Source organism: Labeo rohita, chromosome 6, assembly GCF_022985175.1.
Source record: "Labeo rohita strain BAU-BD-2019 chromosome 6, IGBB_LRoh.1.0, whole genome shotgun sequence".
Lineage (NCBI taxonomy): Eukaryota > Metazoa > Chordata > Actinopteri > Cypriniformes > Cyprinidae > Labeo > Labeo rohita.
This window is the reverse complement of record NC_066874.1, coordinates 18,449,553-18,474,765: the sequence shown is the minus strand read 5'-3', so window position 1 is coordinate 18,474,765 and position 25,213 is coordinate 18,449,553. Positions and strand designations below refer to the sequence as shown.

Here is a 25,213-nt window from a genome sequence, read left to right as displayed (position 1 = left end):
GTGAACCATGATCTGCCCATTATTGCGTGATGTATTTTGCAACATGTTTCCATGTCATCACTCAGTGACTGATCTTCTTATCATGAAATATAAGACAAGGCCTTTGGTAATTATTTCATAGGAACCTAAAATATAATCTATCAAAAGAATATCAAAAGAATTGCTTTTAAATACACAATTATACATTCCCTGTTATCACTGCATCATAGCATTGTAACGGCACTGCTCATATTGGGTTGCAGAGGTTGTGGTTACATGCAAACTGACAATGAAGTGGAGATTTCGGGTAAAATGGGGAAGCTCTTTAATTCCTCTCTGTCTTCGTTGTTTAATGATAACCTACACTCAAAAAAGTTTCTTTGATGGCATAAATAATTCAGAAATATTGCATTAAAAAAGTGCTGTTTTTTTTTTTTTTTTTTTTGTTTTTTTTTTTTAGAGTTACTCTAGAGAGTGGTTTATGATGGTAATTTAGTGGATATATAGCAATTTTTATTTTGTGCACTACCAGTCAAAAGTTTTTGAAAAGTAAGATTTTTAATGTTTTTAAAGAAGTCTCTTCTGCTCACTAAGCCTGCATTTATCTGTTCCAAAGTACAGCAAAAACATTTCTATTTAAATATATTTTAAAATGTAATTTATTTCTGTGATTTCAATGCTGAATTTTAGCATCATTACTATTATACTATTAATCATTCTAATATTATGATTTGCTGCTCAAAAAACATTATTATTATTTTTTATTTTATTATTATTATTATGTAAACAGCTGAGTAGAATTTTTTCAAGTTTCTCTGATGAATAGAAAATTCAGAAGAACAGCATTTATCTAAAATAGACATATTTTGTAATATTATTTAGCATCCTTGCTAAAAAAAAAGTATTTGGATCTTTGGATCTTTCTATTCATCAAAGAATCCTGAACAAAAATCTCAACTATTTTAAATATTGCTAATAATAATAATAATAATAATAATAATAATAAATGTTTCTTGAACTGCAAATCGGCATATTAGAATGATTTCTGAAGGATCATGTGACACTGAAGACTGGCGTAATGATGCTAAAAATTTAGCTTTGATCACGGGAATAAATTACATTTTAAAATATATTCAGATAGAAAGCAGTTATTTTAAATGGTAAAAATACTTCACAATATTACTACATTTGTTGTATTTTGGATCAAATAAATGCAGGCTTGGTGAGCAGAAGTGAATTCTTTAAAAAACATTTAATATCTGACGGTTCAAAAACTTTTGACTGGTAGTATATATGTCATAAATGTTTTATTTTTAATTTTTTTTTGTATTAACAGGTTTGTATTAAAGGTTTCACATCTTTTAGATGCAAAACAAAGTTAAAAGCCTGTATATATTTTTTTAACTTCCTCAGTGCTTGTTATTCTTCTTGAAATCGAAGACTAAAATATCGCCATTGTGGACGCCATAACTATGTGAAAGTGGCTCATTCTTGGAGGGCACTTCACATTCACCCCATAATTCTTGTACCTCACAAAGTTATACATGCCAAACACAGAGGCCAACTCATCAAACCAGATTAACAGAGAATGAGAACAAGTTTTTTGCAAATAACCTGTTCCAAGAACAATAGCAACAATTGTTTGCTTTGACGTCCTTTAATTTATATATTTATTAAGAGGCACACTGGTAACTTGAGTCCTCCAGCTGCTCCAATGTCTTCCCAAGGTCTGTTCAGATAATAAGCTCTTTCATTGGTACAGGCACCACAGGTACACCGAGGGGAATCGTTAACTCTTGACTGCTTGTGTTGCAGAATATGGTGGATGAACTTTGTTCCGGACCTTGCATGGCCCTGGAGATCCACGCTACCGACGCACCCAGAACCTTTCGGGAGTTCTGTGGACCCGCAGACCCTGTGAGTGACAAGACAGTTCAATCTTGTTATGATATGTATTTTTTTTCTTTGGGGTTTTTTTCTATGTGCTTATACATAATAATTTCAGTTTGCTTTTTATCACTTCAAAGTTCTAACAGAGACTTAATGAGTTTGTTGGACTCACTGACCTCTTTTACCTTATGTATCATGTAATCTCTAGCACTCTGAAGGCATATCATCTGTGCTCCCTGGGTAAAAACCTGCTTTGTGTCTGCATCTGCCAGTCGAAATGTACACCACCATGAAGGTTTCGTCTTGTACGAAAGATTAGTCTGCCCACTCGTGTTGCATGTTTCCGCTCTAGGTAGCCACCATTCTGCCAACAGATTTTTCTACTGCCAGAGATAGCTTGTAAATTGCAGGTACCAGTCATGATGTACCATTAGATAAGAATTACAATCCTTGTTCCTTGGAGTCCATGGGTTGGGGTTTATCTGCTTTATGCAGTGTACTAAAAGAAGTTTGATAATAATGTGGACTTTGCCATTTTCAGTGTGCCACTCGCTTATTGTCCAGTTGGTGTCCTGTGATGGTTAAAAAGGTGGACTAAAGGCTGAAGAGTTTAGTATTGTTACTTTTAGCTTATGCGCAAAATTGGAATATTGCATAAAACATTCACAAATAAGCACAGTTTCCATCCAAGGAGTTAAAGAGAACAAAATTGTCACGTTCTGATAAACTGGCACTAACTATCACTAAGAAAAGTAGGAGAAGCCACATTTATACGCAGGTGGAGCTGGGGAGGTTGAGGGTTTCAGAGGAACTGACAACTGAATGCTCTTGTGAAATCTAACCAGCCATTTAAATGTAAAGCAGCAAGCTCATTGGCTGTGTATGCAACTAATCAGTAGTTTAATGCTGTCATATCATCACTTTGCATTAAGGACCCATTAGCCTGCACCATCTAGTTTCATGACAGTACTTGGCACTTGCGTACAGTCTGCTTTCTTTCGACTTAAAGGAGTAGTTCACTTCCAGAACAAAATATTACAGGTAATGTACTCACCCCGTTGACATCCAAAATGTTCATGCCTTTCTTTCTTTCTTCAGTTGTAAAGAAATTATGAAGTCCATATAGTGGACTTCAATGGTGCCCGAGCGTCCAAAATGGTGCCCGAACGTCCAAAATGCAGTTTCAATGCAGTTTCAAAGGGCTCTAAATGAACCTAGTATATAAATTTGAATTTTTTTTTAGAAAATGACCGATTGTTTTGCTACATAAGACCCTTCTTCCTCGGCTGGGATCATTTAGAACCCTTTGAAGCTGCATTTAAACCGATTTTGGACGTTCAGACTCGTGGGCACCATCAAAGTCCACTATATGGAGATGATTCCTGAAATGTTTTCCTCAAAAATCATAATTTCTTTACAACTGAAGAAAGAAAGGCATGAACATTTTGCATGTCAACGGAGTGAGTACATTATCTGTAATATTTTTGTTCTGGAAGTGAACTTCTACTTTAAGTTTAGAAATAAAAGTAGTAGGGGTGGACCTACTTTTTTCTAATAATTGTATGTTTTTGAACAAATCATGCAAATTTCATACAAATTTTCCACCTTGTAAAATAACTATGTTTTCTTCTGAGATCAGATTGGTCCTCCAGTAGCAAACTGTGACGCCATTAGCACGTTATTACTCAAGAGATGGACACATGACATGAAATGTTTCTATTGACTACATATTTCACAGTTTATGCCTTACATAAACTGACTGATGCCCGCTAGATATTTGTATTCTTTGACACAAATAGCTTTGATATGTAAAACTTGGCTGACCTTTACAAGGTCAAACTGGATTGCTCAATCATGGGTTACGAAAAGAGCTCTGCACTTCTCAGTTGACAACCCCGCCCTAGGTCCTCCCTACCCTCTCTTTCGCACACACACACTCACAGACTCAAATGGCACAGAGGGAAAAAGAAAGAGAGAGAGAGCGTGAGAGTGTGTGGTTGGTTTTTAAACACTCTGACAGGCTGTATATCAGCATTGTCTGGTCAAAACAACAACATTTATTGTCTTATCTCGTGAGTTCTTTTAACTCATGCTCTTTATTTTGACATGCTCTCCTGCTTTTCCACCTCCTTTTGTGCTGGATCTGTGGCTGCATGTCTGTGGTTTATAAACACTGCCAGTGTGATGCATAAAACACGGTTATTATGTGTGTTTTGGAGAGATAGACTGGTCTAGATATTGTACCGTAAACACTTTTTGATTGTTGCTGTGTATAAATGAGGGGTTTCCACCCATTTCTTTCCATTCACCAAATCACACTAAACACATATACAACACAACTGTGCGCTGAGCCGCCTTTTACATCCGTTTATAAATGTATAAAGCTTTGTAGTAGTGTTTAGACTAAATTCAGTAATTTATGCTAAATTGCAGCACAGCTTTTAATGATAATAAACTGTGTCAGTTGCAGTACTTTATTTTGTCAGCTATTTGTCAATTTTTTTTAAAAAAAAAGCTCTGTTGATTGTAATGGAAGAAATCTTGTTATGGTTACATGCATCTAGTGTCGACACACCTAACTAGAGTTTTTTTTAAGAAGAAGAAGAAGTTGCATGCTCTTTAGTTTGTTGTTGTTACCAAGACTGCAGTAACATGTTTGCATTCATGCTTTCAGTAATAAGCCTTATGGAGAAAAAAAATGTATTGGGCTTGTTTAGCAGTTATTAAGATAATATTTCAGGATAACAGGCCAAACCAAAATACAAAAAGTCAAAACTGATTTGTAAGCCGGATATTAGGATAAACCATTAACACTTTGAGACTCCAGGATTGTGTTAACAAAAGACAGGGAGAAATATTTTCAGCATTGTTTGTGAAGGATTAGTTGTAGTTCATAAAGAGAGGATAATACTCTTCCTCACTGTTTGAGTCTGAAGGCAGGCGTGTTTTTCTTTCATTTCAGCCGAAAGTTTCAAAATCCTGTATAAACACAAAGATTACATTAATTCGGGTTGGAATGTGTAAAGTTTTGTGAGGTTTGCTGAGCGCAATTCAGCTTTTCAAGACATATTCTGCAGAGTTTGAAGATGCATATGGTAGATTTTAGGGGGAGAGGTCAGTGTTTGATGACGTGGTTATTCACTTCTAGATTCAGCATGCTTTACTAACCCCTCTTGCATGGTGACCTTGAGTGGTTTTCCCACACACTTTAGTGTCAAGTAAAGCGTAACCAAATAGTGAAATGGGAAAGTCCTTGAGAATAGCCTTGTAAAGTTTATTTTGGATTTAGAGAAAGACTGTATAGGGGAGCAGTAGCATATTGTCCATATGGTGAAAAACATGAAACAGAAGTAGGAACATCCTATCATTATGTCAGCAACATTGAAAATTAAAGGCACTGACACTAATTGTTGAATAAAGTTCCACACAAAAAATATTCTTGCAGCTTCATAAAATTAAGGTTAAACCTCTGATGTCATATGGACTATTTTAATGATGTCCTTACTACCTTTCTAGCCCTTGAACATGTTAGTTGTGTTGCGTTGCTGTCTATGCAGGGTCAGAAAGCTCTCGGATTTCATCAAAAATATCTTAAGTTGTCTTAATCTTACAGTCTGCAGTACTAGTGTCACATAGCAGCATATAAATAAAAAAATATAAAGCATATTTTCCAAAAACCTTTCACACATTACTGCCAATTCAAACATCATGAACACAACTCTTATGGGTCTATAAAAATGAAGGCATGTCTTAACAGGTAAAAGTAGCCTACTTTCAATAAATGGTCCAACATATTAGGAAAATCTTTTTACCTTAAAGTTTAGGTTACCTGTCAAGAAGAAACTCTGCAAGTTCATCGGCTCAGTTGAAACCCACACATTCCGTTAAATTCCTCCATCTTGTAAAAACACTGTTCATTTTTATCCTTGTTTTACCCCATTGTCTGTCTCTGTGTATTTTGGCAAGTCTTTTTGCCAAATACTTCTGTAATGAAATATGAATGTATTTTTCCACACCAGCTAAACACCCTTTTGGTTGTGTGGTGGAATGCAAGTATATACAGTTGAAGTCAAAAGTTTACATACACCTTGCAAAATCTGCAAAATGTTAATTATTTTATTAACAAATCATACAAAAAGCATGTTATTGTTTATTTAGTACTGACCTGAATAAGATATTAAACATAAAAGATGTTTACACATAGTCCACAAGAGAAAATAATAGTTGAATTTATAAAAATGACTGAAAAAATCAAAAGTTTACATACGCTTGATTCTTACTAATGTGTTGTGTTGTTACCTGAACGGTCCACAGTTTTTTTTTAGTGATACTTCTAGTTCCTACTAGTTCCTTGTTTATCCTGAACAATGAAACTGCCTGCTGTTCTTCAGAAGAATCCTTCAGGCCCCACAAGTCCCAAAATCTTTGGTTTTTCAGCATTTTTGTGTATTTGAACTCTTTCCAGCAATGACTGTATGATTTTGAGATCCATCTTTTTTACACTGAAGACAACTGAGGGACTCGTATACAACTATTACAGAAGGTTCAAACACTCACTGATGCTCCAGAAAGAAAAATGATAGTGAAAACAGAATGAAGATGTGTACATTTTTCTAATTTTCACTAAATATCTTTTTTTTTTTTTCTCAATTAGTACTGCCCTTCAGAAGCTATAGAAGATACTTGCATGTTTCCCAGAAGACAAAATAAGTTAAATTTACTATAATAATTGCTTATGAGTCCCTCAGTTGTCCTCAGTGTGAGAAAATGGATATCAAAATCACACATTGTCATTGTTGGAAAGGGTTCAAATATACAAAATTGCTGAAAAACCAAAGAATCTGTGGTACCTGAAGGTTTTTTCTGAAGAACAACAGGCAGTTTAACTGTTCAGGACAAACAAGGGACTCATGAACAACTATCACTAAACAAAAACAAAAAAAAAAAAAAACACTGTAAAGCTGTAACTGTATCTGGTAACAACACAGTATTAAGAATCAACTGTATATAAACTTTTGAACAGAGTCATTTTTATAAATGTAACTATTATTTTCTCTTGTGGACAATATGTAAACATATTTTATGTGAAATATCTTATTCAGGTCAGTACTAAATGAACAATAACATGCATTTTGTATGATCCCTCTTATTTTAGTAAAATAATTAACATTTTGCAGATTCTGCAAGGTGTATGTAAACTTTTGGCTTCAACTGTAGGCAGACAGGCAGGTAGGTCACGCTATCATTTGATATTTTATGGTTCTACAACTTCTACAGAAGTTTTTTTTTTTTATTACAACACTTAATTATTGATTGCTATCAGGATGTGAATAGATTGTCAATCAGTATAACAAAAATGTTTATAAAAACATTTCCTATCCTAGCTTTAAATTAGTTTTTTGAAAACACTGTTAACTGTTTGGCAAATCTCAAAATGAATATCTATTTTTTTTTTTTTGTACATTGTTTTTGGGATGTCTACATCAACGTATAGCATTTAAAATGACTAAGAAACATTTTTGTTTCATTTGTAATGTATTTAGATAAAACAGAATTTTATTATTGGCCATTTATTGATGGATTGTCAACATAAAGCTATTATTATTTTAGTGTTAATGGTTATCTAGAAAGTCATTGTTCCCTTGTGTACTCCTAAGTCAAAGAATCTGGTTACGCTGAACAACACTACCATAACAAGCAGGAATAAGAAAGCTAAAAACTCAACACTTGACTTGAGTGGAGATCTTAAAGCCAACAGGATCCACCATTATGAATTTTTCACTACTGTCACACATATCCCCTTGCACTTCTTCATTTCTATCAACATGATAAATTGATCTGTAAGATCAAGGTACTGGAGAGAAGCACAGTGTTCCACAACTGATATCATTCCTGAAAACCAGCAAAATAGAGGAGAAGAAGGTGTTCAGAAAACACATTCTTGAACAACTATTGTTAAAATTCCTTAACGTGTATCTAGAAATGAGACTGGAGATTGAGATCTCCGCTCAAGTCGAGTGTTGAGAGTTTTTATCTTTCTTATTCCTGTCTTTTATGATATCATTGTTCATTGTAACCAGATTCTCTGACTCAAGTTTACACAAGGAAATGGTGTCTTTTTAGACAAAGCTTCCTTGAACAAGTTACAAGGTTGTTTCTAAATGTGTGAAATTGTATTCTGCTGTCATTATCACTTAATAGATCAGACCAGCCTTACGAAAAAATAAATTCACCGGTTCCTGCGTAAATACCTGCTGTTATTGTCTGCGTTTCTGCATTAATTTTCATTCTGCATGTGTCTGTTTGAACTTGATAAGCTCCAAGGCTGACTTTTGTCCAAGGGTGTACAGAAGAAATTAGCCATTTGTTTTCTGTGTGAGAACGTACCAAGGTCCTGTTCTCTTAGTTGTGCTTAAGTCTCATATGGTGTTGGAGTTCATGAATAATGTATTGTGCCGACAGATCGTATCAACTGACAAAGTTCAACTGAATGCCTGTCAATGACTGACTGGCTTTCAGCTCCAGGTGCCAAAGTACCGTAACAGAACCTCCACTTGGAAACGAAGGTAACTTACTTGTAACATGGTAAACCTATGCAGTGGGAATGTAACCGTGCCCGATTTGTCACATACGATGGTGATAAGATAAAGGATTAGATGTTTGGACACAGTGTTTGCCTACTTTAGTCAAGACCATGTGGTCCTAGAGCATTTTGTGTATCCATGTCCTCCAGTCATATCAAAAGTAAACACAATGGTTTATGGAGGCAGAGTTATGTCTTTAATACAGCACTACAGTGTCTGTTTGTGAATTATTTTTGAGTGCACTGAGCTCAGTATTATAGGATGTTAGTAATGTAATGTGCTTGTTCTTGTATGTGTTTTTGTCAGTCAAGGCCTGTGTTGCCTTCTACGCAGAGAAACAAAGCACAATTGACTCTGCTGTCTCACATGTCTTCTGTAGAGTCGTGTTAGATCTGTCTGTGAGAATTTTGACAGGCCAACATGTTGTAGCCTGCAAATAAAGAGCAAAGGCAATTAGTAACAATGAGGGTTTTCCTGGATTAGGGTATTTGACAAGGCATGAGTCAATCAAGTACAAATAACCAAATGCGCTTGTATGGCTCTCTAATGTTCAGGCAAAATGCTGTTCAGAAGGGCTATAGTGTTTCTAGTAAGAGCAGTTGCTTTTTACTAACGTTCAATAGTTTGCAGTCTGTACAATTCTTGCGGTTTGTACATTTATTTTTTTTTTACTTTTAAACGCTAGTATTTTTACATGTTTTAAGAAGTCAAAGTCCCATGCTTTTATTCAAAATTTTGTTCAAATCATGCAAATATATATATATATATCATATCTATACTACTACCAGTCAAAAGTTTTTGAACAATAAGACTTTTAATGTTTTATAAGTCTCTTCTGCTCTCCAAGCCTGCATTTATTGGATTCAAAGTGCAGCAAAAACAGTAAAATTTTGAAATATTTTTACTATTTAAAACAACTGATTTCTATTTGAATATATTTTAAAATGTAATTTATTCTTGTGATTTTAACGCTGACACTTGATCTTTCAGAAATCATTCTAATATTCTGCTGCTCAAAAAAACATTTATTATTATTATTATGTTGAAAACAGTTGGTTAGAATTTTTTTCAGGTTTATTTGATAAGTAGAAAGGTCAGAAGAACAGCATTTATCTGAAAAAGACATTTTTGTAACATCATAAATGTTTTTATCATCACTTTTGATCAATTTAAGGCATCCTTGCTTAAAGTATTCATTTCTATAATTTGTTGCCCAAAATAGTAAAATAAAATAAAATACTGACTGAAGCTTTTGAATGGTATAGTGTATAATGTTACAAAAGCGTTTAATTTCAGATAAATGCTGATCTTTGGATCTTTCTATTAATTAAAAAGTCCTGAATAAAAATGTACTCAGCTGTTTTAAGTACTGATAATAATAATAATTGTTTCTTAAACAGCAAATCAGCATATTAAAATGATTTCTGAAAGATCATGTGACACTTAAGACTGGAGTAATGATGATGAAAATTTAGCTTTGATCACAGGAATATATTACATTTTAATATTTATTGAAATAGAAAACAGTTATTTTAAATAGTAAAAATATTTCGGAATTTTGGATCAAATAATAAACAAAGATTTAAGAAACATTAAACATTTTACTGTTCAAAAACTTTTGACTGGTAGTATATATATAACATAAAATATCCATTAATTTCTGACCTGGCCAAAGAATACTATAAAATAGGTTCTTACTGATGCAATGTTTAAAAATGTATGCCTGTCTTAATGTATATTTTATTTGGAATTATAGTTATATTTTTAACTATTTCCTGCTTGATATTTAGTTTCATAAATACCGTAAGTGGCTCATTTGTACCTCTGCCAGAATAAATAGCTCTCTAACAGCATCTGCCCATGTACATGTCCTGTTGTAAACCAAGGAAATGAATCGGTTATTCAATCAGTCAGGGTGTAATTGTGATGTTGGTTGGTGCTGAGGCCAGCATATGTCAGTGCTGTAAGCATGCAGTCATAAAGGCAGAGCCGTGGAGACCTGTGGTAACCATGGCGGTGCTCTCTTAGGAGGCTCCAGTGTCGTCCCACAGCATCGATTGCTGCTTAATTAAGGCTCTCTTACATCAGAGCGGCACCAGGAACAGGGAGTGAGCGAGCCATGTGACCGGGACTGAACTGGAACTGCCTCGCACAGTCTGCCCATCATCTGCCACCAAATTAGCTCAGAGCTACTCCCTCTGTTTTCTAACGTTAGGAAAGCCTGTTTTGGTTTGGTGCTGATTATTTTGCCTGTTAAAAATGCTGTAATTGGGGAAAAAATACTTTATATATTACCACATAAACTTTTTGTCCGATGTTTACTCTGTAGCCTTTGTTGTCATGCCTTAAAGGGGACATATCATGAAAATCTGTCTTTTTCCGTATTTAAGTGCTCAGGTCCCCAGAGCATCTACCAACCCAGAAAATGTGAACAAGGACAGCCCAGTAACTTTGTTTTGGTAATCCATTCTCTACCCTTTCTTTAGAAAGGAGATCTTTTTATAATATTACTCCCCCTTAATTATGTTTTCGCAACTAACTGTTTTTAGTAACTTGTGTGTTTTTAACAAAAACTTGTGTGTTTGACAGTTTAAGCACAATATGACATGGAAGAGAACTTAGTTTAGTACTCGCATGATGTGTGACAGCCGCTTTCTGTGCGTGTGCTTCGGATGTGTGCTTCTTAGAAAAACGTATATCAGAAGTTTAAACTAATATGCCTTTAAAACACATGATTGATAGACATGATAATCAAAAGCAAACAGATGTTTTTTTGCCAGAGTATCTGAGTTACTAGCTGTAAAGGCACAGCACTATTCTGGAAAAGGGGGCAGGGAGCAGCAGCTCATTTGCGTTTAAAGAGACATGCACGAAAACAGCGTGTTTGTGCTTCCACTCAAAATAGGCATTTTCAAAATGATAGAATAAATGATCTGTGGGGTATTTTGAGCTGAAACTTTGCAGACACATTGTGGGGACACCTGAGACTTATATTAAAGGGACATAATAGATCTCATTTAAAGTGTGCTCACATTTGCGAAATATTCAGGGGCGAAAAGGTTCACTGACACAGAAGTCATTTTCAAACCAAGCAGTTTTTTATTGGTCAGTGCGCAAAGCTCTACACTTACGTTTCTTTTTAGGAGCATTTGTGAGCACGGTCAAAATTTCAGAAGCACCTTCTAATCAATAATCAAAAAAATCTGATAAAAAATTAGCCTTCCCATTACGAGGTGATATTTGACTCCTTAAAGTGATTTACAGGGGATTTTTGTTTTTACCTTTGTAATGGCATTTTTCTAACTTTATTAAAAGTATGTAATCTTTGTATGTAAAATTTAAAAATATATATATATTAAAAAATACGCTTTTTAAAATTTCTAATTCAAAACAGAATAAGAGCAAATAGAATAAGTTACCAGTCAAATGAAATCAGTATTAACAAAATTCATTTGTACAAATTCAGGTGTATTTTCATGTTTAATGAGGCTCAGAGGCTCATGAGTGCAACCAAATTCATAAATTCATGTTGAGATTTTTTTTAATGTTTTTGAATATAGAAATATTAAATGATTTAAATACCTGAAAAGATACTTTAAAAATGAAACTAAAACTGCCAGTAGGTGGCGGCAAGTCACTGATTTAATTACTGAATCATTCATTCGATTCGTTCAAACGGCTTATTCATTCAGGAATAAAGCAAGTGACTGTATTTATGAACGTTGACGACGAAATAGAGCAAAATCAGGCAATAGTGTTCCAGTCAGACAATGTAAGTCACCCAATATAAACTTCTTATTTAACTGTTGTATTAAATTAATATCTCATTTACAAACTCCCTTAAAAATCATTAAAAGCTGTCACTCATCTTAGTTCATTGTGATCTCACAAAGTTCCATTATAATCAAGGAAGCTCTCTACACTGCACAGCGAATCTCTTATTTGCTCTCTCTCTACACTTTGTTTATGAAAGGATTCATGAGATATGTCTGTGATACATTACTCAATGTTGCAAAAACACATAGAAACATTTGAACTTCCCCTTAGCACAAACACAAATATACTGATCAGGTCTGTCGCACTAGTGCTCCTACATATTTTTTTCATAGTCACACGCAGTAGTTTCCAGTTGCAAATGCAACTGAAATGGTCGCACTGTAGAGCCCTGGTGCGGCAAATTTGAGTCACCAACTTGAACCCACTGCAAAATCTGTTATATTCACATGAATTCCTATTGAAAAACCTGGATTTCGCCTGTAAAAAAATTGCGGAAGAACTGTAAATGCGACTGCACCTTTAAACAAATGGTGGCTTTGTTCCTTGCCATTTACCTAATGTTTCTTATTTAAATGACTTCAAGTATGCTAAATACATTGACAATTCCCTTGCCATCTCCTGTGGGGAAGTGTTTTGTTCGAGGGTACATTGGTGAAAGCACAATTGTGGCGTCATTAATTCTCAAGGTCCTACATCACTCATTTGGGACTAAAGGTTACCATCAGTTTTTAAAACTTGATTTCAGAAAACCCTGTTATGTGCTAAAACCAAATCTGTTTTTATGCTATTTTGCATGGTGTTTGGTATTTTAAACCATGTGGTGTTCTGGTTTGTGTGTGTTTAATGACTGCCTGCTAGGTTTGAAATTTCCAATTGTTGGTAATTGTTCTAGAAAGGCCTATCTTGGCATGGTTGGGATTACAAAACAGCCTTTTAAATGAAAGGAATCTGTTGCTTGAAAATTAACATAGACACAAAGCAGATTAGCACATTGGCTGTGAAGTGAGAGCCTTCTGTGAAGGAGATACTGCAAACTCATTTAAAAAACATGGCTGTTTTCACAGGTTAGAGGCTGCATTGACGTACATGGTAAACTAAAAGACGTCTGAATGTCTAAGACCACACTAAAAATCTTATATTTACTATCTAATTATCTAATTTACACTACACTGAATTTCAGTGTTTGGAGGGAAATATATTGTTTTCTTATGGTCACCAAGGCTGTATTTTTTTAATCAAAAGTACAGCATATTATGAATACAGTATATAAATAGCCATTTTTTATTTTATTACATTTTAAAAAGTAATTTATTCCTGTTAGGACAAAGCTGAATTTTCAGCTGCCATTACTCCAGTCTTCACTGTCACATGATCGTTCAGAAATCATTCTAATATGTGACCTTGGACCACAAAACCAGTCATAAGTAGCACGGATATATTTGTAGCAAAAGCCAACAGTACATTATATGGGTCAAAATTATTTTTCTTTTATGCCAAAAATATTAGGATATTAAGTAAAGATCATGTTCCATAAATATATCAAAACTTAATTTTTGATTAGTAATGTGCATTGCTCAGAACGTCATTTGGACAACTTTAAAGGCGATTTTCTCAATATTTAGATTTTTTTTTTGCACCCCGGATAGTTGTATCTCTGCCAAATATCGTCCCATTCTAACAAACCATACATCACAAAATTTCAAAACATTTGACCCTTATGATTGGTTTTGTGGTCCAGGGTCACATATGCTGATTTGGTGCTCAAGAAACAAATATTTTTAATATTTACTGTTGAAAACAGTGTTTTCGAGATTCATTAATGAATGAGAAGTTCAAAAGAGCAGCATTTATTTAAAATATGTGACCCTGGATCACAAAACCAGTCTTAAGTAGCACAGGTATCAATAAGTAGCACATTTGTAGCAATAGCCCAAAATACACTGTATGGGCCAAAATGATCAATTTTTGCCAACAATCATTAGGATATTAAGTAAAGATCATGTTCCATGGAGATATTTTGTAAATTTTCTACCATAAATATATCAAAACTTAAATTTTGATTAGTAATATGCATTGCTATGAACTTCATTTGGACAAATTTTCTCAATATTTAGATTTTTTTGCACCCTCAGATTCCAGATAGTATCTCAGCCAAATATTGTCCTATCCTAACAAACCATACACCAATTGAAAGCTTATTTATTCAGCTTTTAAGATGTATAAAATTATAAGATGTACAAAAATTGACTCTAATGACTAGTTTTGTGGTCCAGGGTCACATTTTTTTTTTAGTAATGTTAAAGACTTTACTCTTACTTTTGATTAATTGAATGAATCCTTTCTAAATAAAATTAATAATAATAATATTAATTTCTATGAAATTATTAATCATCATCATCATCATCATTTCTTTAAAAAGTTTTTAGGAAGAATGGAATGTTATGACAAAAATGAATACAAAATCTTAAGGATTCTTTTAATGCAATATTTCTAGGAATTGTTCCTGATAATAATTTTTTAAAAATATATAAAAATGTACAAGTGTTCTTTAACTTTTGGATGCAATAGGATCAGCTGACATTCTGATCAGGCACATACAGGGTTAAATGTGAGGAGTTTAAGTCTGGAACAGTACACTCTGCTAACTTGATCTGACACCCATATTGTCTTTCACCCATTTGACCAATTAAGGCTAGTTTACCCATCTAGTATAAATCTGTATTTCTAAATTGCAGTTATTTTAGTGTTCAATAATTTGTGATGATTGGCAAAGAGATTAAAATGCCACTGAGAGTCCTTTTAGTGTGAGAGAACAGATATCCACACACACTCTAGCACTGGGACGTCTCTCTGAATACAGGCTCCATTTTATCAGTGAACGGCGAGAGGAGGGTTTGTGAGGTAACGATTTTTTTCCTCAGTCTACACAGACAGTAGTGTTACGTCAGCGTGTCTCTATTGACATTTACTTTATGTTCTGTGTGGTGGGGTGAGAGAGGTTTAGTGTGTATATGCAGTGTGTCTGGCAACGGCTCTGTTTAGAATACGAACACGAGCACACTGTGAATGTTGACGTCAAACTGCGGCCGTCAGAAATGGATATCACCAGCGTTGATATATCAGTCATTTAATCACAGTGATTTAAGCACTACTCCCAAAGGAGTTCCATGAGACAAAGAGAGAGTGAGAGACGAAATGAACTCCCTCAGCTTGTTTGTTTCTAACCGGAGCCTGTAGTTTGTGTCCATGTGACCATCAGTGTTTAGGCTTGGCACAACTCATTACAGTGACATTAAGCTTGGTGGCTGCAGGTCACTTACCGGTAACCAACGCTATTATAGTGAGCCAGCTTTGCCAGGAATTGTCTCAGCTCTGAAGATGAAGTGTATGTGTTTTTAAAGTTTGATTCCAGTTGGACTAAAACAATAATTTGGCTACTTGAAACAAAGTAAATGCTTTAGTTGTTTATTCAACTGATTACAGGGATGGTTCACCCAAAAATGAAAATTAACCCATGATTTACTCACCCTCAAGCCATCTTAGCTGTATATGTAGGGCACTATAAAATCTTTTAATTTTTTCCCAAATTCCGTTCTTTCCATTTAAATTTGTCTGGATTCCATTTTTTTTTTTATTGTAATTTTTCTGGACTCCTTTTTAATGGCTACATGACATTTTATTAACAAAAAAGTATGTCTAATTAATTTAAATAATGAAACTTATACAATTTAACATCCATTTATTAAAAGTTTAACAATTTTTTTTTTTCTCACCTTATCTTTTATTGTTATTGTTTACCCCTCTGTTGTGTATTTAAATTTATCTAGTTATCAAATGAAGGCATAAAACATAGATTTAATTTCTCTATTAATTAATGAAAATTAAACACATTTTATTTTTTGCCAAATAAATGGGATTTACTATTAAAATTTAAGCATGGAAGAAATATTCTGTGATTATTTCTTAAAAAATAAAGTTTTATTATTTTTTTCAACAGTAGTAGTAGTATCACATACGTTCTAGTAAATAATAGTATTATAGGTCTATTTCTGGCACAAGGTCTTCAAGTTAAGCCAAACTTTTATTTTGACAGGTTGTCGTCAATTCCTGTGTGTATATAATATGGCGCTAGCTTCACTCAAATGAAATGGCAAAATGTTCATGAAGTGACTCTCAGGTACATATTTATGTCCTCATTTAATTAGACGGCAGATGCTGAAATCACCAAAAGCATCAAGCGCGCTTCAGTATGAGTAGTAAACAAAACTGAGCCTCTGTGCCGTTCATTCAGACGGGGAAACACGCAGAACATGTGGGATTCATATTTAATTAGTCTTTTTGCGGCTTTATTTTTACAGACGATTTAAGTGTAATGACCTACTTTTGATTAATTAGTCTGAACTTTGATAAATTCCATGATATAAATTCTGTTTTTATGACTGGATTCTGTGATTCCGTCCGCGTTTTCATAGGGCCCTATACGTTCTTCTTTCAGATGAATACAGGTGAAGTAAAATTAAAAAAAATGTCTTGGCTCTTCAAAGCTTTAAAATGGCAGTGAATGGCTGTTCAGATTTTGAAGCAAAATAAAGTGCATCCATCCATCATAAAAAGTACTTCACACACCTCCAGGGGCTTAATAAAGGCCTTCTGAAGCGAATCAATGTGTGTACGAAAATTATAAGTGTTTAAAACTTTATAATCTGGAATCTCTAGCTTCTGCTAAATGTTGTACGCATATACACGAGGGCGTTCCAGCGGATGACGTAGGATACAGGCGAACATGGAGAGTGAGCAAAACAAAGCACCAGTCACAAATTAGAAGTATAAAACAAGGATTTATAAAGGAAAATGTCAGAGGATTTCAATATAAGCCAAGAGGAGACTAGTTTTCCTTTGCTGTAAACAAAACTTGGTTCTCACGAGTTTAGAATATTCTCACTGGAGCTTACGCCTACATCCTACGTCATCCGCTGGAATTCTCTTGTGAATGTGCGCACGACAGTTAGCAGAAGCTAGAGATTTGAATTTTGAATTTTTTCTCTTTTGTTGCCATTTAGACTCTGCCAGTATTGGCTACACAATCTGTTCATAATTAAATAAAAATCCTCAGAGATGTGTATTAGTCATCTGTGTTTGATCAAATGAGGATGTGCCTCAGAATTCTGTATCATCACTTTGACTCGTTACTTAAAAATGAACAAATTTTGCTCATGTCTTTATACTTGTTTAATGACATCTACATAAAATTTAAGAAGGGAAAGATTTAATTGTCTTTGCATTCCTTTTCTAAGCCAACGTGATGATAATAACTAACCAGCAAGAGTCTCTAAATACACCAAAGCTTAAGAAAGGAAATCATATGTTACAGACAATGTTCTTTATTGAAACCAAAACACTAATTTTGCCTCAGGCTTTCTCTTGTGACAATGTGTGGTCGTGTAATACTCCCTCTTTGTTTGCACTGTGTGGTCCTCGGCAAGTTCCAGGCCAGTAAAATGGAAATCCAGAGATCAAAATGGAGGTGACAAGATGGGTGTGGCTAAGGAAACCCAATTTATTTACATGTAGATAACCCGTCCCTCATGGGTGGTGATTGGGAGTTAAATTTCCTACTGGTAGAGATTAGCAGAGGACAGTAGAGCCGGCCGGGGCTTGTGTCCTCGGGAACATTTCATTTCATCACGTTCCATTTTAGCCTTTAGCCAGTTGGCCAGCTGAGCTCTGAATGAGAAGCACATGTGAGCACGAATTAAAGTCAAGGCCTGGTATTAGTCCAACATTCTGCTGAAAGGGCAGTGAAATATAAACTCAAAGCAAACTCAAGCCAAGACCCCTTGAACTTCTGTCACGCTGTAATGGCAGGGGAGGAGTATTTGTTTAACATTTGTGCACCTTTGTAAAGGTGATCATGTATTTTATCACTTATACCGTTACACTCAGTTACATCAGTTCCATTTTGTTGCTCGTGTCTGCAGTCCTAACTGTAAGCCTTTCATATGTCTTGTGTTCCACGGCTACCGTTTCGCTGTTTTTTGCTAGATGACAGCATGCCCAGAATGCTGAGCAGCCTGTTCTTTGCCAGCCTGGTGTTAATGTCAGGTTGAGATGAGCTTGACCAGAGAAAATAACAGAAGGTCACAATTCTGAATTAACTCATTTTCATTTGGAATCTACTGATATTTTAATTATGTCCAGGAGATAAACTGATCATTATTATGACATTATGAGCAAAATTGTACATTATTTGCACCTAAAAGGTTAATGAGTACAGTGATACTACTCTGAGGAACTAATGTGTACTTTGTCCTGACAGTGGTAATAACCATTAATTTCGGAACAGTTTTTTAAAGGTGCGATTTGTGAAGTTTCAATGAAATTTTGTGTGCGAAAACAGGTCCACTGTCAATAGCATAGATATGTATGAAGCACATCTCACTCAGAAGTTGCTTTCAAACCGAGCAGCTGTCTGTTGGTTAGTGCGGCAAGCTTGCGTGACCAACCTGAACATTCAATATCTGCAATATCTGCACTCTGACCTTTTCTGCCCTCATGCGAAACTCAGGCCCTGTTTACACTAGTACATTTTAAAATGAAAACGATCCACTTGCATTTTCACTGCGTTTCAGAAACGATCTCCGTCCACGATACACAACCGAAAACGCATGTCACGTGAGATTATTGTTTGCACGATTGCCAAAGATACATAGAGCGAATGTGGGCAGCCACATCATCGTTTTGGTCCGTTTACACTGAAATGCAACCTCAAAGTTTTCAAACTAAAACAGGGTCTGCAGCATTTTCGAAAGTCTCTGTATTTGAGGGTCGAAAACACCGGAGTAGAGTAAACGACAGGCGTAACCGTAGAAAAAAATATACGTTTTAAAATAAAAACACACTAGTGTAAACGTAGACACGTATTCGTGTTTGAATGATTGGATTTTTTGTGTTTTTTTTTTTTTTTTTTTTTTTTTTTTTTGCTGAGCAACAGTAAATAAAGCCTTGATTACACAAGTGTGTTTTTGTTTTAACAGCGTTTTAAACACCAGAGTAATGTAAAGGACAGGCGTAACCACAGCAAAAGTTATGCATTTTAAAACGAAAATACACTAGTGTAAACGTGACCCAACTAACGCCGGAGCAGTGTAAAAGACAAGCGTAATTGTAGTAGGGATGGGCGATATCTTATCGTTTGCGATGTACCAGTAAAAATTTTCCCCACAATAAGAATTATTCTTTCTGCGATAATGACGAGAAAATCTACAGGAGCACGTGTGCTATACAGTTTTGCATGTGTATGAGCCTGTTTACAAACCTGTTGTCCAACAAAGATATAATTTATTGACATGCTTTTTCTCTAAATTAACTTCATAACATAGTGGAGTGTTTGAAATAACCTTTTGCGATCAGACGTGGCTTTATATCACAGAATGAGGTCGATCAGCATTGCATTATAAATATACTTTATCCTTAAATACCCAAGATTGCTTGAAGAACACAGACAAACCATATATTGTAGCAACTGTATGTTTACTGTAGCAATTGTAAGTTTTCTCAGTTAAAATTTCTCTACCTGCGTTTTATTCAGCGATAACTGGATTAGTAATTTCCTGAAGCGTCCTCAGTACTATTACTACTGATGGGTCGTTCTTGAACGATTCGTTCATTTTGAACGAATCTTTAATGTGACTCGGGACGAACGAGTCGTCTCGGGGAGTAATTCGTTCAGTCGCGCATGCGCAACATCCTATTAGGTTCTGCACTGGAATTAGTTCACCTGTTTCGAGTCTTCGAGTCATCTTATGAGGCTGTCACGTGATGAATGAACGACTCGAACCCGAAGACTCGAAAGACGAACTAGACATTGGTTAAGCTTATGGGGCTGTCACGTGATGAACGAACGACTCAAACCCGAAAACTTGTCAGATAAGGTAAGGTGAGCTGATCATAGACTAAAGACCCAGGTAAACAATAAATAATTTTTTTCTGTTTCTTATAGTTTTGTCTTGTTTGTAGTGTGATCAGCGTTTGTGTAAGCAGTAGATGTTAGGAAGGTAACACGTAACACGTAACAAGATTCATTCATTTTGGTGAACGAGACTCAAAGGTCCGAGTCGGTAAAATGATCCGAATTTCCCATCACTAACTATTACTTCTGCTATTAAGCATATGTGGAGTTTCTACTGGCTTCAAGTTAATTGAACAGTCATTGGGTAAAAATAGGAAAGATAATACTTTTCTCTAAAGAAACAGGATTCCCTGAATTATCTTCATTGATATCGTTATCGCGATAATACCAGAAATGATAGTGATACATTTTTAAGCCAGTGTAAAATAGACACGTATTCCTGTTAGAATGACTGGATTTTTTTTTTTTTTTTTTTTTTTTTTTTTTTTTTTTTTTTTTTTTTTTGCTGAGCAACAGTAAATGAAGCAGTTTATAGTGCTGTTTACATTTTAAAATTGTTTTACAATGAAAACGATCCTCATCTACATTTGCGTTTTCCATTAGCAAAAGTAAATGAAGCCCTGTTTACACTAGTGCTTTTTTGTTTTAAAATAGCGTTTTAAAATGAAAAACGATCCTCGTCTACTGTTGTATTTTCACTGCGTTTTAGAAACGATCTCCGTCCACACTACACAACTTGAAAAATGTCACATGACCATTCATAATGAGCATGATGTTATTCTGCCTTCACGCCATGTTGTAATTATTGAATTCCGAGATGACAACACGTGACATTTTACTCATAGCTTTCCATGTTCTCTGACTCGTAGGTAGCGCCTAGGGTCAAAACCATAGACTGTAAAAAACAAAACAACAAAACAAACCTGACGGCGGTCACGTGATACATCTGTAACTGGTTGAAGTCGTAATTCCGAAAACATTCTGAGTTGTAATTACAAGTTCAGGAACACATGAGGGCTTTGCCGTTGATAATGTTGCCATAGACACACATGATTCAGATATAGTAGAATGTTGTGTGTTTTCATCTCTGAATTATGGCATGGCATGAATGCAGCATTATTGTTTACACGTTTGTTAAGGATATGCAGAGCGAATGTGGACAGCCACGCTCAGTTTTGGTGCGCTTAAACTGAAACGCAAACAAAACAAAACAAAGACGGGATCTGCAGCATTTTTTAAAGTCTCTGTTTTCAAGGGTCGAAAACACCAGAGTAAAATAAACGACAGGCCATAGCAAAACTTATGCTTTTTAAAATGAAAATGCACCAGTGTAAACATGGCCCAACACTGAAGCAGTGTAAATGTGAGGCCTAACTTTTTATGCTTTTTAAAACAAAAACTTTTACTGCCCACACTCCCTGGTGAAAAAAAACAGCATATGCTGGTAGGTATATTTTGATGCTGGTTTAAGCTGGTCCTTTGCTGGTTTATGCTGGTCCTTGACCAGCAACATGACCAGCATAAACCAGAATACAGAGACTTTCGAAAATGCTGCAGACCCTGTATTTGTTTGAAAGTGTTACAAGTGAAAATTTTTGCTTTCATTTTAACACTGGAATTTTATAGATTTTCAACCAGGTTGTATTGCCAGGCTGTTGTACATAAGATTTTTTCTTTGACTTGCTTGGTTAAAGTTTAATAATAGTTACAGATATGTAAACAAATCATGTGGACTCTTTTTCATGTTCCCTGCACTCACATATTGTGGTTTATGTGTCAGACAGTAGGATCAACAGCTGAGCAGCACTAAAATCAAAATTGCATTATGGGTGTTGAAGTTCTTGGCAAAAAAAGAACACCACAGCCCTTTTAGCTGTCTTCTATTTAGCACCAACATATTTATTTATTTATAGCTGCATTGATAGCTAGAAGTTTTTTTAACAGCCCATCTTGTCAGTGGTGAATTTTCACCTAAAAATGAAAATTCTGTTATTTACTCACCCTCATATCTTTCTAAACCTAAACAAGTTTCGATGGCAACCATCAACTGTTTGGTTATCAACATACTTGAAAACATCTTTTTATTCAAAGGAAGAAACTCATACAGGTTTGGAACAACTTGAGGGTCAATGAATAATGACAGAGTTTTCATTTTTGAGTGAACTGTCCCTTTAAGTGTGAATTGAAGTTGAAAGTTACTGTGTGACTCAAATAGGAAGCTGATGTTTGCAGAAATGTGAACAAGCACGTGCCAGTAACCCGATTCCCCGGATAGAATGTGACGCTATGTGATCTCCCGGCAGTGTTGAGCATGAGTAACCATCACAGCACGTGTCGTCACCTGTGCTTTTATCCAATTGCTCTACTAAGGAAACCCTGTTCAAAGCATATGCTCCATTGTTCTTACTGTAACCCATCACAGAGCTGTCATCACATTATGTCCTCTTTTTCCACACAGGAAATTGCACGCCACCTTCGGCCCGCCACTTTACGAGCTCTTTACGGTAAAAACAAAGTGCAGAATGCCGTTCACTGCACCGACCTACCGGATGACGGGGTTCTGGAGGTAAGCACAAGCAAATCTCATTCAAATGTTATGCAAGAGCCACAATCACGGTTTGTATGCAGACTCATTTTACTCGCTTTGAGGAAGTTGTTCGCCTTCAAAAATATTTCTGGATCCCACAAATGCTTATGAAGCCCAGAACAAAATGGCATCCAGGTCTCATGACTGTTCGCAGTGGGCCGAGGCAGACCTACAGCCCGTTGTGTCTCACAGGAAGGGAAGCAAGCGGGCTTGGTAGAAGGGGGGAAAAAAGGCATTGTTATGCCAGGGAGTGGGTTTGGCCCGGTGTACGTCATTGTTGTGCACAACTCCTGATCTGTCCAACCTCCTAGCACAAATGGCCCCTTGTTAATCATTTGCCTGCTGACCGACTCAGCCATGACATTCCAAGAGCTCAGGCCTTACAGAGGCCCAGCACAGACGCCGGCTGCCGTAACAGGCACAATTCAGGGAAAGTCAATTGTTTGAAAGTAAAACAAGCTGGTGAGCTGATGCTGAGGCCTGATGAAGTGCTAAAAGCATGTCTCGGGTTAACACAGGTTTAGTTTTTTAATGTAAGACATTAGAATTTATTGAATATTCTCTTTAGGTACATTCCAATTCACGTACAGTTGAGGTCAAAAGCTTACACACACCTTGCAGAATCTGCAGAATGTTAATTATTTTACCAAAATAAAAGGGATCATACAAAATGCTATGTCATTTTTTATTTAGTACTGACCTGAATAAGTTACTTCACATAAAATATGTTTACATATAGTCCACAAGAGAAAGTAATAGCTGAATTTATAAAAATTACCCTGTTCAAAAGTTTACATACACTTGATTCTTTAATGTTAATTAAGTCTTAACGTTGTTACCTAAATGATTTTTTTTTAGTGAGAGTTGTTCATGAGTCCCTTGTTTGTCTGCCGTTATTTAGAAAAATCCTTCAGGTTTTTTTTTCAGGTAAGTAAGAAAAATTTACTCATTTTCATTCTGATCAAAAGTTTACACCCCCAGGCCCCCTAATGCATCGTTTTTCCTTCTGGAGCATCGGTGTGTGTTTTGAACCTTGGATAATAGTTGCATATGAGCCTCAGTGTAAAAATATGGATCAAAAATCAAAAACATAGTCATTGTTGGAAAGGGGTTAATTACACAAAAATGCTGAAAAACCAAATAATTTGTGGGACCTGAAGGATTTTTCTGAAGAACAGCGGGCAGTTTAACTTTTCAGGACAAACAAGGGACTCATGAACAACTATCACTAAACAAAACAAACAAACAAAAACAGCTGTGGATCATTCAGGTAACAACACAGTATTAAGAATCAAGTGTATGTAAACTTTTGAACGGGGTCATTTGTTCACTATATGTTAACGCCTGTAAAATATCTTATTCAGGTCAGTATTAAATAAAAAAAACATCATGCAATTTATATAATCCCTCTTATTTTGGTCAAATAATTAACATTTTGCAGACTCTGCAAGGTGTATGTAAACTAATGACCTCACCAATCTACCAATATACTTTGTACATTTTTAGTATGGTGTGTCCATTCTGAAAATTTCAAAAAAGAAAAAAAGCTATTCAAATACCCGGTGCACTTAATAAACCGAGTAAACTAATATTGAATATTGGACACTTGAAGGATTAGTTCACACCTGAATTAAAATTTCTTGGTAACTTACTTATCCCCCATATCATCCAAGATGTTCATGTCTTTCTTTCTTCAGTCGAAAAGAAATTAAGGTTTTTGAGGAAAACATTCCAGGATTTTTCTCCAAATGGTGGACTTCATAGGAGTTTGAAGGTCCAATTTGCAGTTTCTATGCAGCTTCAAAGGGCTCTCCGAGATCCCAGCCGAGGAATAAGGGTCTTATCTAGCAAAGCGATCAGTCATTTTCTAAAAAAATATATACAGATTTATGTACTTTTGAACCACAAATGCTCATCTTCCACTAGTTCTGCGTCACACATCTACGACTTCACACATTATGTAATCACATTGGAAAGGTCACGCCCATGTGTATAGTCAAAATCACCCAACAGCGTTTTACATTTTTGTAAAGGCCGTTTGACTTTCTTTGCATGTTCGCTTTGTAAACACTTTGTGGTTTAAAAGTACACAAAATTTTTATTTTTTTTAAGAAAATGGCCGATCGCTTTGCTAGATAAGACCCTTATTCCTCAGCTGGGATCGTGTAGAACCCTTTGAACCTGCATTGAAACTGCATTTTGGACCTTCAACTCATTGGCCCAAACTGAAGTCCACTATATAGAGAAAAATCCTGGAACGTTTTCAATAAAACCTTAATTTATTTTCGACTAAAGAAAGACATAAACATCTTGGATGACATGGGGATGAGTAAATTATCAGAAAATTCTAATTCGGGAGTGAACTAATCCTATAATACACCTAAAACTGGGATACACAAAATGACTTTTAAAATCTGAACAGATTTTTAAAACACCAGGCATCTGACTATAAATGGTTACAGATTAAATCTAGGTATCATACAGTAA

General features: G+C 35.3%; 1 protein-coding gene across 1 annotated transcript in view; it reads left to right on the top strand.

Annotated features, from left to right (window-relative positions):
- nme7 (NME/NM23 family member 7) overlaps window positions 1-25,213 on the top strand; it is a 52,157-nt gene that overhangs the window by 26,289 nt on the left and 655 nt on the right. Inside the window, exons 10-11 of the mRNA XM_051112159.1 lie at window positions 1,795-1,896; window positions 22,598-22,705. Coding sequence (XP_050968116.1) covers window positions 1,795-1,896; window positions 22,598-22,705 — 210 coding nt within the window. The remainder of the gene's footprint in view (window positions 1-1,794; window positions 1,897-22,597; window positions 22,706-25,213) is intronic.